At 48.0% G+C, this 18,773-nt stretch overlaps 1 protein-coding gene across 1 annotated transcript in view; it reads left to right on the top strand.

Moving 5' to 3' along the window:
* Positions 1 to 18,773, top strand: part of DNAH8 (dynein axonemal heavy chain 8) — a 1,666,792-nt gene that overhangs the window by 1,013,124 nt on the left and 634,895 nt on the right. Inside the window, 1 exon segment of the mRNA XM_033937418.1 lies at positions 3,251 to 3,491. Coding sequence (XP_033793309.1) covers positions 3,251 to 3,491 — 241 coding nt within the window.

Below are 18,773 nucleotides of genomic sequence, written 5' to 3'. Positions count from 1 at the left end.
GTATAAGACTCTAGTGAGACCTCATTTAGAATATTGTGTACGATTCTGGAGGCCGCACCTTCAAAAAGATATAAACAGATGGAGTCGGTCCAGAGGAAGGCTACTAAAACTGTCAGTGGTCTTCAACATAAGGCATATGGGGACAGACTTAAAGATCTCAATATGTATACTTTGGACTGAACAAAAGGCAGGAGAGAGGAGATTTAGTATGTGATATCCCTGATTTTTATATTTTTTGTACACTGCTTAGACTTAGTATATCAAATTTTAAATAAACTTGACAACTTGGCTAGGATGAAGTTGAGAGGTGATAGGCTCATGAGTAATCTAGGGAAATCCTCTTTTACAGAAAAGGTGGTAGTTGCATAGGTCTCCCAGTAAAGGTGGTGTCTGAATTCAAGAAAGCAAGAGGCATGTGGATGCTGCGGATGGTTAGATTGGATGGGCCATTTGGCCTTCATCTGCCATCATGTTTCTATGTAAATGAGACTGACAGATTGTTGGATAATCGAAAAGTCAGATAATACAGAAAAAGTAGATGAAGAATGAAGTAGAAGTAGACTGTAAGCGTATTTCAAAAGAGAAAGCAGTGAAAAAGAGTTTGAAACTTAATATTCCCAAGAATCTTACCTAGCACTGCTGTTTTTAATTAAACATAATGCTGAGAAAGTGAAACCCTTGCACATCTCAATGACAATGTTGTGATGTCACTGAGGTTTATTGGAATTAAGAAAGTCAGTAAGCAAGACTCTATTGTATTTAAAATCTTGATTTTTCTTGGCTTAATGAGGTACACAATAGTTAGATGATATAGAGGAGCATTTTCAATAGGCAATAATGCCTGAAAACAAAGCAAAATTAAATCACAAGTTTATGAAGATATTTTTATCATGCCATATTTTTGCAGGGACTCTTGCTAAACAGCTCATAATTTAAGCACTGAAACCAGCATTGTTAATATAATTATAAAGTGATGAGGCATTTGAGTTTTCTATCAATTTTGGTTTACTAAAAATAGACATTTTTGTTAATCTGCACATGACCAGAACAAGAGTACCCATCACATCGGATATTCTAGTTCTGAGTCTAATATTTTGCAGAGCTTAGTTTAAGACCTTATTCCAGTGGTTTCCAACCCTGTCCTGGGGGACCAGGCCAATCGGGTTTTCAGGCTAGCCCTAATGAATATGCATGAGAGAGATTTGCATATAATGGAAGTGGCAGGCATGCAAATCTGCTCCATGCATATTCATTAGGGTTATCCTGAAAATCCGATTGGCCTGCCTTATACTACTCATAAAATTTCATGGTTGACTTGGTACATGTTTCAAAATTGGACCACTTGACCACTTATATTTGGTCATTTTACCATTGTTAGGATCTCTAATTAGAAAACAAATGATATAAATTAAAGTACTAAGGCTTGTATTGGACAGATTTGTACGGTTTGTGTCCCAAATGTGGTGGTTCGGTGTAGGATGGGCTGGGGAAGGCATTAATAGGAACTCCGCTAACTTGGAACATGAGGACGTTACTGGCCAAACTTTATGGTAGATATCCTGCAAATAACGGGATGGTTGAATAGGCTGGAGTGAGCTTAGATGGCAATTTCAGCAATTTCATGCTGTACGACTATGTCTAGGTCGGCCCCCCTCCCACCCACCTCCTTGCCCTTTCCCCTCCTCTAAAAATGCCTCTTTTCACTCTATGCGTTTAGAGGCAAGGGAAAGGCCTAAGCTGGTTTTTGAAATGTCTGAAACCAGCTTTTATTATCGGTACTTAGAAGATCTAGCTTTCTGATCGTCCAAGTACCGATGTACAGTGGCGTACCAAGGGGGTGCGGTTGGTCCGCCCTGGGTGCAGCCTTAGGGGGGGTGCACAGCCGGACAGGTCGGAAAATTCCTGGGCTGCGCCAGCACTCGGCAGCATCGGCGCCCCCCCTCCGCGACGGCACTCAGTGGCATCGGTGTCCCCCCCTGCCCCGCGACAGCACTCAAGTTCAGCCTCCTTCTCTCGGCATCAGCAGAACTTCAGATCGGCAACAGGTGCTCAGTCAAAAGCTTCCCCTGACTCAGCTTCCTGTTTCCGCCCAGGCAGTTCAGTCAGGGGAAGCTTTTGACTGAGCACCTGTTGCCGATCTGAAGTTCTGCTGATGCCAGGAGAAGGAGGCCAAACTTGAGTGCTGTCGTGGGGCAGGGGGGGGCGCCAATACCACTGATTGCCATCGCGGAGGGGGGGGAGCGCCGATGCCACTCAGTGCCGTCGCGGTGGGGGGGAGCCTTGCCGATCTTGTTGCCAAAATCGGAAAGGTGAGGTAGAAAGATGGGCCTGTGGTGGATGGAGAGATTGAGAGAAGGGGACAGATGATGGAAGTGGGGGAAAGAGAGAGAAGGGGCAGATGATGGAAGGGGGAGAGATAAGAGGACAGATGATGGAAGGAGGGGGGGAAAGAGAGAGAAGGGGCAATTGATGGAAGTGGAGAGAAGGGGGAGAGAGAAGAGGGCAGATGATGGAAGTGGGGGAAAGAGAGAAGGGGCAGAAGGGAGAGAGAGAAGAGGGCAGAGGATGGAAGGAGTGAATAAATAAAAGGAGGGCACATGATGGGGGAAAAGGATTGAGTTAGGGAAATACTGGAGGGGGTGAGGGAAAGAGGTGGCGAGCTGTAGGTAGACATTATACTATGACATTTGGATTTCTGTTCAGCCTGACTACTTGAAAATAGTTCTATATACAGCTCATATTTTATTCATATATTTTGCCAAATCAAATCTGATAATTGTTGGACAGCTTGTATTGGATCTTAGTTTTACATCTTCAAAAGACCCAGAAGAGCTGCTTTAATCCCATGGTTCATCTACATGTGTAGTGCCATGGCTGTCTTTATGGATGTTCAATGGCATTATCCAAGAATTAATTTGGACCTAATTTTCAAAATATTTGTATCCTCTTTCTATGCTTACTATTAATATATGAAACTTTCTGTTCAATGCAGGAGAGCCTCATTTGAAATGCATCTTACAAGCATTTCAAATATAAATATAACTTTAGAAGTCACTTCATTATGGGCTTCATTATGGATGTCGGAGCAATTACCGCAGCAGCCGCTAGCACGGCTTTGTTAAAGGGAGGGGGGTATATGAGAGTGGTTCCAAAGTACAGCAATCTTCAACTATACTATTTATTTGTCCAAACACGCCAAAAATAAAGTTTTCTGAATATTCTATTTTTTAAAATATATATATATTTGTAGGTGTCGCAAGCTTCCAAAGGCGCTTACAAGTTGGCAAGCATTTTTAGATTTGAAGAAAAGGATAGATGATTTCAGTGAATCCTGTCCGCTGCTGGAAATGATGACAAATAAATCACTGAAGTCGAGGCACTGGGATTCTATTGCCGAATTAACAGGACATAAATTTGATGTGGAGTCTGATAGTTTTTGTTTGAGAAACATAATGGAGGCACCATTACTTAAACATAAGGAAGATATTGAGGTAAACTCAAAAGTTAATTTAACCCAAAATTTTATAAATACTACATACCAATTATGTTAGACTATGAATTGTCTATATACACTAGATTCACTTAAGAATTTTTCTGAAAAATCTGTGAATGTAAAAGTAATATAGAAGTTTATTATCCCAGGACAAGCAGACATGTGGGTGTCATCATCCATGGAGCCCTGGTACGGACAGCTTTAAAACTGCATTGCCACTTTAAGAACTTAAGAAAGTTCTCAAACTGCCTGCACTGTGCATGTGCGAGTGCCTTTCTGCCCGATGCGGGCTCGCAGCTCCTCAGTTCTTAGTTTTCCAAGGAGCTAAGAAGTCGTGTCTTTGACCATTGTTCAGTTTTTTGCCATTTTTCTTTCTTTTGTTCTTAAGTTATTTTTAAGTTTACTTCATTAAAAAAAAAAAAAAGAGGAACATTTTTTCCTTTCTTTTTTCCTTGGGAAAGTTTTAATTTTTGAGAACTTCTGGCAAGATGAGATCTATGAACATTCCAGTCTAAAGGAATAAAAGTGGTAAAAATGCCAAATAGGATCTTAAATGCAATACAAATGCACTTAAATTGAATTCTGAGATACACTGGAAGCCAATGTAATTCCTTGAGCAGAGGGGTTACGTGATCAAATTTACTCTTACCAAAGATAAGTTTAGATGCAGTGTTCTGTATTAATTGAAGTCTCTGCAGACTGACCTTTGAAAGACCTAAATACACTGAATTGCAGTAATCCAGCCTTGACAAAATGATTGATTGAACCAATACAGAAAAGTATTGGTGAAAAAGTGTTCTCACTCTTCTCAGAGCATGGAGGCTGAAAAAAACACTTTTTAATAAACAAATTTAGTTAGTTCTTAAATGTAAGTGAAGAATCAATAACAATACCTAGTATTAACGAGGAAAACTGGCCGCCTCCAAAGAAGCAGGACCAGGAACCACGCCAATGAAGACCACCATCACACCAGTCACTGGACAGGCAAGGCCAGGCACTGCTGACAGCAGACCTCTGAAGTAAATTCCAGTTTCCCTTCAATGTGCCCAAAAACACGGCTGCAGGAGTGCAAGTCCGCTGAGGAGAGGGGGAGAGAGGGCAGGGCACAGGAGATCCTCCGATGCCCGCATCAATCCACCACTAGTGATCACATCGGGGCCATGCTGCATCGCGCCGATGGCTTCCCCCTTCTGCTGCTGGACAAGAGCCCGGACAGGGAAAGCTGTGTTGAACCAGCTGATAGAAACCCCAGGAAGAGCAGCAGTTGGGAAAGATGAAAGAAAACACAGTTCCCTCAGAACCTGGTGTGCTTTTTCTCAAGTGACTCAGCACCAGTGGACAGCCCCAGAATGGCCCCTCTATGCTGCTATATTGAACCAGCTGATAGAATCCCCAGGAAGAGCAGCATATCTCTCACTTCTTTCACCTACCTAGAATGTATCAGGCTGGATCTCCTTATCCATGGTTTAAGGAGGAATCTAACATGGGTGTAGAGTCTGTAAAGTTGGATTCATCCACATGGTATTCAGCAAGCAACTTGGCATGCATTAAATGAGTTGTGACTGCTTCAGGATTCCACCATATGGCATAGAGCCTGTAAGATGGCTCTTTCCTGTTGTTTTGATACAATTATAACATGAAATGGCGAGGATCTAACAGGGGTGTAGAATAGAGAATGACACAGGGAAAAACTTTGTCCCCGCGAGCTCGGTCCCCGCCTCGTCCCCGCAAACCATCTGATCCCATCCACACATGCCTCGACTAGTTTTAAGCTGAACTTATTTTAGTAAAGTGTAAAAAGAAACAATATTCCATACAATTGTCATTTTATAAATCAAAGTTCTGGCTGCTGAACTAGAGAAAGAGATGTTCAGCTGTCAGGGCTTTGTTTATAAATGTTTATCAACACAACTAATATACTACTTTATCCTAAAGCAAAAAAAGAAAACAAATAGAAATTTTTTTTCTACCTTTGTTGTCTGGTTTCTGCTTTCCTCATCTCCTCATTATTTCCTTCCATCCACTGTCTGCCTTCTCTATGCCTCTTCCATGTGCTCTGTTACTGTGCCTCTCCCTTCCATCTCTCCCTCCTCCCCCACCCCCAATTGGTCTGACACCCATCTTCTTCCTTCCGCTCCCCCCATATTCTGGGATCTCTCTCTTCCCCATTTTCCTTCAGCGTCTTATCCCCACTCTCTCTTTCCCATTTCCCTTCAGCATCTGTTCCTCTTCACCCAACCTTCCCTTCCTCTCTCCCTTCCCCAGTTCCCTTCAGCATCTGTTCCTCTCCACCCACCTTCCCTCCCTATCTCCCTTCCCCAGTTCCCTTCAGTGTCTGTTCCTCTCCACCCCACCTTCCATCCCTTCCTCAGTTCATAAGAACATAAGAAATGGCTTCGCCGGATCAGACTCTAGGTCCATCCAGTCCGGCGACCCGCACCCGCGGAGGCCAAGCCAGGTGTTCCCTGCTGAGAAACCTTGTTTACTCGTATCCCCCAATGTGATTTGCAAGAAGGTGTGCATCCAACTTGCTCTTGAATCCCAGAATGTTGGTCTCCATCACGACCTCCTCAGGGAGAGCATTCCAAGCGTCCACCACTCGTTGTGCGAAACAGAATTTCCTAATATTTGTCCTGGGCCTGGTGCCCCTCAGTTTCAGTCCATGATCTCTTGTCCGAGTCACATTTGACAATGTGAATAACGATGTTTCTTGCTCTATTTTGTCAAATCCTTTTAGTATTTTAAAAGTCTCTATCATGTCTCCTCGCAGTCTTCTCTTCTCGAGGGTGAACAATCCCAGTTTTCCGAGGCGTTCTTTGTAGCTCAAATTCTCGATACCTTTAACTAGCTTTGTGGCTCGCCTTTGCACCCTCTCCAGTAGGGTTATATCCTTCTTTAGGTAGGGAGACCAGTGTTGGACACAGTACTCCAAGTGTGGTCTGACCATTGCTCTGTAAAACGGCATTATGATGTCCGCCGATCTACTTGTGTTTCCCTTCTTTATCATGCCCAACATCCTGTTTGCTTTCTTTTCTGCCGCTGCGCATTGAGCCGACGGCTTCAGGGTCCTGTCTATCAGTACCCCAGGTCCCTTTCTTGTTCGGTCTTGCCCAGTGTCACACCTAACATTTTATATTCATGTTCCTTGTTTTTCTTACCCAGGTGCATCACTTTGCATTTTTCTATGTTAAACTTCATCTGCCACTTTTCTGCCCATTTGTCTAGCTGGTTCAAATCTCTCTGAAGTTCTTCTCTGTCCTTTTGTGACCCAACTACCCGACATAGTTTTGTGTCGTCTGCAAACTTGATTAAATTACTTGTTGTTTCATCTTCTAGGTCATTTATGAAGATATTGAACAAGATGGGCCCTTCAGGGTCTGTTCCTCCCCTCCCCACCTTCCCCAGTTCCCTTCAGCATCTGTTCCTCTCCACCCACCTTCCCTCCCTATCTCCCTTCCCCAGTTCCCTTCAGTGTCTGTTCCTCTCCACCCCACCTTCCCTCCTTCCCCAGTTCCCTTTAGCATCTGTTCCTCCCCTCCCCACCTTCCCCAGTTTCCTTCAGCGTCTGTTCCTCTCCATCCCACCTTTCCTCCGTTTCTCCCTCCCTTACCTTCGTGGCGGGAGATTTCTAAATTTTCTTTCTATGAGCAGCCGAGCCTTGATACCTGCCAGGGACTGCAGTTCAGGAGCCAGGGAGAGTTTCACAAGTTAAGCAAAGCAAAGGAAATTGCCCGCCATGAAGGTAAGGGGAAGGGAGGGTGAAAGGGAGAAGCCCGGACAGATGGCGGCGGCGATGATCATTAGTAAGGAGGGAGGGAGCGCTATCGGTGACCACGCGCGTTCCCTCCCTTAACTGCGGAGACAAGGCCATTCACCACTCCACGGGGTGGTGAATGGCCTTGTCCCCGTAGTCACGGTGAACGTTTTTTTTTCCACCATTTCGGTGGGTAACATCCCCTGTGTCATTCTCTAGTGTAGAGCCTGTAAATTAGATTCCTGCCATCTTAGAACCTTCCACTCTTTTAACCTCAAAAGCAGGATGAACCAGGATGCAACATGTCATCTACTATTCCATCAATGTTTATACAGTACCTTCTAGAAGACAGCCATTTACTTTCCCTACACCTGTTCCTTAATGAACATTCCCTACACCACTTTTACTCCATCTTCTTTTTTACTCCTAAAGTCCAGAGGTTTGGGAGTGGCTGTAGGGGAGGAGGTGGCCACTACATCTTTAAAAAAAATAAAATAAAATTTGAGAATGACTTTCTCTTCACTTAATCACTATGGGGTTCATAATAATAATTTTTAAAAAAACGTCTACAAAGTGTCCTAAATGGCTTTATCCCAGGACAAGCAGGCAGCATATTCTTGACTGATGGGTGACGGCACCGACGGAGCCCCGGTACGGACAATTTTAGAGTGATTGCACTCTAAGAACTTGGAAAGTTCTAGTAGGCCGCACCGCACACGCGCAAGTGCCTTCCCGCCCGACAGAGGCGCGCGGTCCCCAGTTTCTTAGTTTCCGCGGAGCTAAGAAGACGCGTTTCTTTCAACGGCTGTTGAAGACTTTTTTCCTATCGCCTTCCCGCTCGCGTAAACCCTTAAGGAAATATTGTTTCCTTCATTTTCTTTCAAATTCGCCCCGGCGGGGCCTGTTGCCACCATCGAGGCCTCGGCCTTCGATTTGGCAGAAGCCGTTTTTACCTTCATGCCCCCTCAACCCGGGTTTAAGAAGTGCCAGCGGTGTGCACGACCAATTTCACTCACTGACCCACACAACTGGTGTCTACAGTGTCTTGGTCCTGACCATCTAGCGTCTACCTGCACCCGCTGTGCGACTTTAAAAAAGAGAACTCTGAAAAATCGGCAGATCCAGCAGCAATTATTGTTTGTGCCGAGATGTCTGACTCTGCGGCACCGGCACCGACATCGGCCCCGTCTCAGTCGGCACCCACCTCATCGACACCGCGCGATACCGCGTCGGCGTCGCATCCCTTAGGTAAGCCGGCTAAGAAGCCTTCCCCGTTGGAGCGTCCTCCGGTCTCAGTAGCAGCGAGCCCAATCCTGCCGACCTCGAGGCGTCCACGGAAGCGCTCTGCCCCAATAGAGGTGAGCCCCTCGACCTCGGGTTCCTCATCCTCGGGGCGTAGAGCGGCACTGCAGGTACCGCAGAAGAAAAAGGCGGTACCGGTGCCTTCGCTGGACGAGCGGATCGCCGCTGTCCTGCAGGTGCAGCTTAAGGAACAGTTGCAACAACTCCTTCCTGCACTTTTGGCACCGAGCCTTCCGGTCCCGGTCCGGTCTGAGCCACCGGTACCGACAGTGGAACAGCCCCTTTTTTTGGCATCCACTTTGTCGGTACCGGTACATTCTGCTTCCTCGGTCTCCATGCCAGTCCTCGCACCGGAACCGAGAGCTCAACACCAGGCTGTTCAGACTTCGGCACCGATGCAGCCTTTAATGTCTCCCGGTACCGTGTCTATGAGGTCAGGTAAGTCGGCACGCAAATCCCGACACCTGGAACCCTCCACACCGGAATCTCGAAACCGCAGTTTTCAAGTTCGAGATCCTGATCTGTGGGGTGACTCAGAGGACCCTCTTCTCTCTGAAGGGGAATGTTCATCTGGTGATGAGGATCCTTCTGCTTTAGACCCATCCTCTAGACCAGATGTAACCTCTTTCTCATCTTTTTTAAAAGAGATGTGTGACTCTCTCTCTATTCCCTTGGAGGCTGAGTCAAAGAAATCCAAAGCTTTTCTTGATGCACTGGATTTTGACCAACCTCCAAGGGAATATCTCAAATTACCTCTCCATGACATCTTGAGAGAGACGTTTTACAAGAATTTAGAGACACTTTTGACCATACCTGGAGCCCCCCGCAAGTTAGACTCCTTATATAAAGTCATCCCAATTCCTGGGTTTGACAAACCACAGCTCCCACATGAGTCTCTATTAGTGGAATCCACTCTAAAGAAATCCACGGGAGCTAGTGTATACGCCTCAGTCCCTCCTGGCAGAGAAGGTAAAGCCATGGACAAATTTGGCAAGAGGTTGTACCAGAATGCGATGTTAGCCAACAGGTCAGGGAATTACGCTTTCCACTTCTCATTCTATCTCAAGCATCTCATACAAAAACTGACTGCTTTTGAGAAGTACCTCCCTGACCGTAAAAAATCTGCCTTTCGCCAAACTACTTCATCGCTCTTACAACTTCGAAAGTTCATGGTCAGGTCGATCTATGACACCTTTGAGCTGACCTCTCGGGCCACAGCTATGTCGGTGGCCATGCGCCGACTGGCATGGCTCAGAGTGTCAGAACTTGATGTCAATCATCAGGATCGACTGGCTAATGCACCTTGCCTGGGGGATGAGCTGTTTGGAGAATCCATGGACTCCACTACTCAAAAGCTTTCGGCTCATGAGACTAGGTGGGATACTCTCCTCAAAACAAAAAAGAAGACCCCACCTACCAGGCCTTTTCGTCAGCAATCGGCCTACCAGCGTCGATTTATGGCTCGTCCTTTGCCACCGGCAGCTCAACAACCCAGGCGTCAGAGGCAACAACAAAGGCAAAACACTAGACCTGCACAGCAGCAACAACAGGTGAAGCCTCCTCCTCCACAAAAACCTTCACAACCCTTTTGACTTGGTTCTCCAGGACATAGCCTGTATCCCTCCATCTGCCCATCTTCCGCTGCCTATAGGAGGACGCCTTACTCATTTCATATGCCGTTGGGAAACCATCACCTCGGACCAGTGGGTCCTCAACATCATCCACCACGGCTACTCTCTCAACTTTCAGACTCTTCCTGCCCAAGGTCTACCAAAAGAGTCTGCTTTGAACACTCCTCAGTCTTCCCTTCTTCTTCAAGAGGTTCAATCCCTCCTCCTTCTGAACGCCATAGAGGAAGTTCCTCTAGATCAAAAGGGGCAAGGATTCTACTCCCGTTATTTTCTAGTTCCCAAAAAGACAGGAGATCTCAGACCCATCCTAGATCTTCGCGATCTAAACAAATTCTTGGTCAAAGAGAAATTCAGAATGCTTTCTCTGGCCACTCTTTACCCTCTTCTCAATCAAGGCGACTGGCTATGTTCCCTCGATCTCAAAGAAGCATACACTCATATACCGGTCAATCTGGCCTCCAGACAGTACCTACACTTCATGATCAATCGTTGTCATTACCAATACAAGGTGCTGCCCTTCGGTCTTGCCTCCTCTCCAAGAGTGTTCACCAAATGTCTGATTGTGGTGGCTGCCTTTCTAAGCTCTCACCACCTTCAGGTCTTTCCTTACCTGGACGACTGGTTAATCAAGGCCAATTCATCTCAGACTGTTCTCCTGGCCACCAACCAAACCATCCTGTTTCTTCAACTTCTGGGGTTCGAGATCAATCTACCCAAATCTCATCTCATCCCCACTCAGAGACTTCAATTCATCGGCGCTGTCTTGGACACAGTCCTAATGAGAGCGTTTCTGCCATCCAACCATCTTCAACCGCTTCAATCTCTATGTCAGCAGGTGCTTCCACAACATTCCATCTCTGCCAAGCAAATGATGATACTCTTGGGTCACATGGCCTCCACAGTTCATGTCACACCCTTCGCACGTCTTCACCTGCGCACTCCTCAATGGACCCTAGCTACCCAGTGGTCCCAAGCGATGGATCCTTGCTCACGTCACATATCTGTGACATCATCTCTTCGTCAGTCTCTACAATGGTGGTTGATATCCTCAAATCTCTCCAGAGGTCTTCTCTTCCATCTACCTCCTCATCAACTTATCATCACCACCGATGCCTCCCCTTACGCCTGGGGAGCTCATTTGAATGAGTTCCAAACTCAAGGACTTTGGATAGCTCAGGAAATGAAGCATCACATCAATTTCCTGGAACTCAGAGCGATGTTTTATGCCCTCAAGGCCTTCCAACATCTTCTCTTTCCTCAAGTCCTCCTGCTGTGCACAGACAATCAAGTTGCGATGTACTACATCAACAAACAGGGTGGGACAGGCTCTTACCTCTTGTGCCAGGAAGCCCAGAAGATCTGGACTTGGGCCATAGATCACCATCTATTCCTGAAAGCTATCTACATTCAGGGAGAAAAGAATTCCTTAGCGGACAAGCTCAGCAGAATTCTCCAGCCTCACGAGTGGACACTCGATCCTTCCACTCTACAGTCCATCTTCGTTCAATGGGGCACTCCTCAGATAGACCTTATTGCAGCTCCTCACAATCACCAGCTGCCCCTTTTTTGCTCCAGACTTTACTCTCCTCACTGTCTGGCAGCGGATGCATTTCTCCTCGACTGGTCCAATCTGTTCCTGTACGCTTTCCCTCCTCTGCCTTTCATGTTGAGAACCTTGTTCAAGCTCAAGAGGGAACGAGCCACCATGATTCTGATTACTCCGAGGTGGCCCAGGCAACATTGGTTCTCCCTTTTACTTCGACTCAGTTCCAGGGAACCTTTTCTTCTTCCACTGTTTCCTTCTCTGCTTACACAGCATCAGGAGACCCTTCTACATCCCAACCTCCAGTCTCTGCACCTGACAGCTTGGTATCTCTCGGGCTGACTTCTCATGATACTATTTTGTCTCAGCCCGTTCGTTCCATTCTAGATGCCTCCAGGAAACCAGCCGCTTTGCAATGTTACCATCAGAAGTGGACACGATTTTCTTCCTGGTGTCTTCTTCATCATCTCGATCCCACTTCTTTGTCTGACTCTGGCCTTAAGTCTACTTCCGTCAGAGTCCACCTCAGTGCCATTGCTGCTTTTCATGAGCCGGTTCATGGAAAACTTCTCTCAGCTCATCCCCTGGTGTCCAGGTTCATGCGGGGTCTTTTCAATGTAAAACCACCTCTTAAAGCCCCTCCTGTTATCTGGGATCTCAATGTGGTTCTTTCCGCCTTAATGAAGCCTCCATTTGAACCTTTGGCTACCACTCCTTTCAAGTTTCTCACTTGGAAAGTACTTTTCCTTATTGCTCTTACCTCTGCCAGGAGGGTCAGTGAGCTACATGCACTAGTTGCAGATCCACCTTTTACGGTCTTTCATCATGCCAAGGTGGTTCTGCGTACACATCCAAAGTTTCTCCCTAAGGTTGTCTCTGAATTCCATCTCAACCAATCTATTGTTCTGCCTGTCTTCTTTCCGAAACCTCACTCTCATTCTGGGGAACAGGCTCTGCATACTTTGGTCTGTAAGAGGGCTCTAGCTTACTATTTAGAGCGTACGAAATCCCACAGATCAGCTCCCCAACTCTTTCTGTCCTTTGATCCGAATAAATTGGGACGTCCTGTTTCTAAACGTACGTTGTCTAATTGGCTGGCAGCGTGCATTTCATTCTGTTATGCTCAGACCGGACTGACACTGGAAGGTTCTGTCACGGCCCATAGAGTCCGAGCTATGGCAGCATCTGTAGCTTTCCTCCGTTCCACTCCTATTGAGGAAATCTGCAAGGCTGCTACTTGGTCCTCAGTTCATACTTTTACATCTCATTATTGTCTGGATGCATTCTCCAGACGGGATGGACACTTCGGCCAATCTGTTTTGCAAAATTTGTTTTCCTAATGGCCAACCTTCCCTCCATCCCTCTTTTTGTTAGCTTGGAGGTCACCCATCAGTCAAGAATAAGCTGCCTGCTTGTCCTGGGATAAAGCACAGTTACTTACCGTAACAGGTGTTATCCAGGGACAGCAGGCAGATATTCTTGCGTCCCACCCACCTCCCCGGGTTGGCTTCTTAGCTGGCTTATCCTAACTGGGGACCGCGCGCCTCTGTCGGGCGGGAAGGCACTCGCGCGTGCGCGGTGCGGCCTACTAGAACTTTCCAAGTTCTTAGAGTGCAATCACTCTAAAATTGTCCGTACCGGGGCTCCGTCGGTGCCGTCACCCATCAGTCAAGAATATCTGCCTGCTGTTCCTGGATAACACCTGTTACGGTAAGTAACTGTGCTATTTGGAAGATCAAAAACCCTGATCGTCCAAGTACCCATAACCAAAGCTGGTTTTAGACGTATCTAAAACCAGCTTAGGCCTTTCCCCTGCCACTAAACGCACAGAGAGAAAAGAGGCGTGTTTAGAGGAGGGGAAAGGGCGGGCGGTGGGCCGACCTACACCTAGGCGTGCAGCAGGTTTAACCAAAACCTTAGGTAGGTTGCCTAGTTGGCACTTATACCTTTTTAACTTAGACGAAGTCAAAACAGGTCTAAGTGCAGAAAAAGGGGCTGCTGAGCTGATGGCCGCTAGCGCGATCAGTTCAGCATCCCGGCAACTTACCCATCCATCCACCGCAACCATCGCAGCAGGAGAGATGCCTCATCTCCCCTATCATGATGCGATCACCCCTCTACCCGAACTGCCGCGACCTGTGGTAGGAGAGATGCCCAATCTCTCCTGCCGCAGGTCATGGCAGTTCGGGTAGAGGAGTGATCGCATCGCGGCAGGGGAGATGGCCAATCTCTCCTGCCGGGATACATCACCCCCCCTCCTGACAATATCGGGGCAAGAGGGAGCCCAAGCCCTTTTGCCCCGGGCACCCGCGACAACATCGGGGCAGGAGGGAGCCCAAGCCCTCCTGGCCCCAGCAATCCATGACCCCCCCCCCCCCCCCCCCCCCCGCCGATTACGTTCGGGGCAGGAGGGAGCCCAAGCCCTCCTGCCCCGCGGGCCCCCCCCCCCAATTACGATCAGGCCAGGAGGGAGTCCAAGCCCTTCTGACCTCTCGCCCCCCCACCCCCCTACATGATCTGGCAAGAGGAAGCCCAACCCCTCCTGCCCAGGCGGACCCCCCTATCCCCCACCCCCCACTACAATATGGGCAGGAGAGATTCCAGGCCCTCCTGCCCTCGACACAACCCCCCTCTCCCCAACGTCCGCCCCCGAACCCCTGATTGCCCCCCCCGCTGACCCGCAACCCCCCATTGACCCCACGACCCTCCCACCCTTACCCCCTTCCCCGTACCTCAAATCATTGGCCGGACAGACGGGTGCCAAGCCCGCCCGTCCGGCAGGCCAGCCAGCTACAGAATGGGGCCGGATTAGCCCAGGCGGCTGAAACCACGCCCACAGGTGGGGCCTGAGGCACCTGGGCCAATCAGAATAGGCCCGGGAGCCTTAGGCTCCTCCTGTGGGCGGGGCCTTAAGCACATGGGCCATTTGAAGCTATTGCAACTCAGCATGAACCTTCTGCAGTGTCCCCCAGATCCTAGAATCATGTGTTTGCTTATATTCCAACTCCAGTTGTTCCCTCAATCGTAAAGAAACACTACTACGCTGCTTCTTAACCCGAGCCCCCCATTTAATAAACACCGATCGCACAACCGACTTCATAGCATCCCACAAAACCTCATCTGACACCTCCCCATTATCATTAATGTCAAGATAATCACTTATTGTCTTCCACATCTCATTAACCACCTCAGGATTACCCAGCAACGATTCATTAAGCCTCCAGTACCGAGTACCCCCGCTCTGCAAGACTCCCACACTCTGCACTATAACCGGGGCATGATCAGATACCTGAATCCCACTTATATGAGCCTCTTTAATAGTTCCCCATAAATTTCTATGAACCCAGACCCCATCTATCGCGTGTACGTCTTTTGAACGTGGGAATAAAAAGAATAATTAAGCTGTATGCCATGTAGAAGATGCCAACAAGCCACCATTCCTAGAGACTGCATGAAAGTTTGAAAGGCCTTAATGGAAAGCTTATGTGTACCCCTCCCTCCTAAGGAATGATCCTTCTGAGCATCAGGTATGACATTAAAATCTCCTCCTACATATACCGACCCCATAAGAAAGCCCTGAAGTTCTCCCTTGACACTTTTATAGAAATGTACCTGGTCAGTGTTGGGGCCATAAATATTCACTATAGTCACCACCCTGCACTGGAGCGAACCCTTGAGGGCCAAACAGCGTCCCTGAGAATTCTGATAAGTTTGGTCAATGGAAAGACCCAAACCTTTCTTCACTAAAACAGCAAGACCCCTTTTTTTCTGTGAGGCAGACTCCTGATGTGTCCAAATCTGATCAAAGAAGGGAGACCGTAATAAAGCCACATCACAAGGTCTCAAATGGGTCTCCTAGAGTAGACAGATATCCCAATGCAATCGCCTTAGTTCTCTAAAGACCACACTTCATTTACCCGGGCTATTTAACCCGTTCACATTCCAGGATCCCACCCGGAGTACATTATTCACTTTCCGTTCCCCTCTCCGCTTAGCCCCAAGAACAAGCGGTCAAAGGACCCAAGAACAAGCGGTCAAAGGACCCAGTTTGGATCTCAACAGAAGTAAAGAGGGCAATAAACGACAAGAAAGTGTCCTTCCGGAGATGGAAAAAGGACCCAACGGAGGAAAATCACCAGGCGCACAGGAAATGCCAAAAGGAATGCCACCGAGAAGTTAGAAAAGCAAAAGGGAAATACGAAGAGGGGCTGGCCAGGGAGGCGAAAAACTTCAAGGCATTCTTCAGTTACGTAAAGGGGAAGTGACCAGCGAGAGAGGAGGTGGGGCCGTTGGACGATGGGGATAGGAAGGGAGTGATTAAGGAGGATAAAGAGGTAGCTGAGAGGTTGAACATGTTCTTCTCGTCGGTTTTCACGAGAGAAGACACATCTAATATACCGGACTCAGAGGAGCTCATGAGTGGGGAACAGGCTGAAAAATTAGAACACATAGAGGTAAGTAAGGAGGATGTCCTCAAGCAGATAGACAGGTTAAAATGCGGCAAATCGCCGGGCCCGGACGGGATCCACCCAAGGGTTCTGAAAGAACTAGGACAAGAAATAGCGGGCACAATCCAGCATGTTTGCAACCTATCCTTGAAAACTGGAGAGGTACCAGAGGACTGGAAATTGGCGAATGTCACACTTATCTTCAAGAAGGGATCGAGGGGTGACCCTGGGAACTACAGGCCGGTGAGCCTGACTTCAATTATAGGGAAGATGGTGGAAGCTATGATCAAGGACGGTATTTGCGAGCACATCGAGAGATATGGCCTACTGAGAACAAGCCAGCATGGATTCTGTAAGGGAAGGTCATGCTTAACGAACCTTCTGTACTTCTTTGAGGGAATAAGCAGTCGGGTGGACAATGGGGAACCTATAGACATCATTTACCTTGATTTTCAAAAGGCTTTCGACAAGGTGCCACATGAAAGGCTGCTTAGGAAGCTGTGGAACCACGGGGTGGGAGGGGATGTGCACAGATGGATCGAGCACTGGTTGTCGGGTAGACTGCAGAGGGTCGGAGTAAAGGGACAATACTCTGACTGGCGGGGAATCACGAGCGGTGTGCCACAGGGATCGGTGCTGGGGCCGTTACTTTTCAACATATTTATCAATGACCTGGAAAAGGAGGCAAAGTGCGAGGTTATAAAATTTGTAGACGATACCAAACTGTGCGGCAGAGTTAGGTCCAGGGAGGAGTGTGAGGACCTGCAAAGGGACCTGGACAAGCTGGAAGACTGGGCAAACAAATGGCAAATGCGCTTTAATGTGGAAAAATGCAAGGTCATGCATATAGGGAAAAAGAACCCGTTGTTCAACTACAAATTGGGAGGGGCATTGTTGGGAGACAGCAGTCTTGAGAGAGACTTGGGTGTGCTGGTGGATGCATCACTGAAGCCATCTGCACAGTGCGCAGCAGCCTCGAAAAAAGCCAACAGGATGCTGGGCATCATAAAGAGGGGCATAACAACCAGGACGCGGGAAGTCATCATGCCATTGTATCGAGCGATGGTGCATCCACATCTGGAATACTGCGTTCAATATTGGTCGCCGTACCTCAAGAAGGACATGGCGGTACTTGAGAGAGTCCAAAGGAGAGCAACGAAACTGGTAAGAGGGCTGGAACACTGCCCGTACGCCGAGAGGTTGGCTAGGCTGGGGCTCTTCTCTCTGGAAAAAAGGAGGCTCAGGGGAGATATGATAGAGACCTTCAAGATCATGAGGGGCATAGAGAGGGTGGATAGGGACAGATTCTTCAGGCTGAAGGGGTCAACAGGCACGAGAGGGCATTCGGAAAAACTGAAGGGAGATAGGTTCAGAACAAATGCAAGGAAGTTTTTTTTCACACAAAGGGTCGTGGACACTTGGAATGCGCTCCCGGAGGAAGTGATCAGGCAGAGTACGGTACAAGGATTCAAATAGGGATTGGACGGATTCCTGAGGGATAGGGGGATCGTGGGATACTGAGAGAGGTGCTGGGATGTAACACAGGTATAGAAAGCTAACTAGGTAATAAGTATAGAAATCCAACCAGGTCGTGCATGTGCAAGACCGGAGGGTTAGGACTTCGATGGGAAGATAGGACTCAATGGGAAACCAAGGTGGCAAGGGGGCCCCTTCTGGTGACTCAGACAGGCCGTGACCTGTTCGGGCCGCCGCGGGAGCGGACTGCTGGGCGGGATGGACCTATGGTCTGACCCGGCGGAGGCACTGCTTATGTTCTTATGTTCTTATGTTAGGAGTATCCATACCCTTTCCCCCCTCCCCCCACCCCCTGCAATTGGGGGGGGGATCCCCCCACAATTGGGATCAGCCATAGAGTGAAAATGAGGTCATCCCTAGAAGGCAATTCACCCCACCACTCCCCATACCAACAGTAATGGAACAGCAAGCAAATCACCCCTTACAATAATACCAATCCCCACTGCCCCAATCAAAGCCCAGTCCTCAACAATCCCCTAGTCAGTATAACTCAAACAGAATATCCCACCCCTTCCAATATATCCAAAAATACCCCACTCCCCATCCCCATCCAACGCAACATGCCATTCTACCCCATCCCCACAACACAACATGTAAACCACACTTCCCACTTCCTGGGAAACCTCCCAAAGCAGCCCCCAAGTGACAAACAGTCTTAGGACTCAACAAGAGACTGTGGCCAAAACAAAGTCACTCATCAATTTGCAGATTTGGTAAGCTTCTTCCCCCCATGGGTAATCAGCTGCCATGGAGTCAGCTTAGCTGTTGCACCCGAGGAAGAACCAGGGGAATCCTGTGGCGGCAATCCACCACATCCCAGATCTTTGAGCGCCAGCCACACATCCGCCACCTCCTCTACTTTCCTGGACCTCCCATTCACCGTGATCCAAAGACCAAAGGGAAACAACCATCGATAACGATGGCCCTCACGCTGACACACCTGCGTGACTTCTCGAAAAGATCTCAGTTTTTGAAGCGTAACCAATTGGAATTGATTGATACTTTGGGGAAATTTTCAGGATACAAAATAAACTGGAGTAAGTCGGAAGTTCTTCCTTTGAACATG

This window comes from Geotrypetes seraphini, chromosome 3 (assembly GCF_902459505.1).
Source record: "Geotrypetes seraphini chromosome 3, aGeoSer1.1, whole genome shotgun sequence".
Lineage (NCBI taxonomy): Eukaryota > Metazoa > Chordata > Amphibia > Gymnophiona > Dermophiidae > Geotrypetes > Geotrypetes seraphini.
This window is presented reverse-complemented; position numbering and strand designations above follow the sequence as displayed.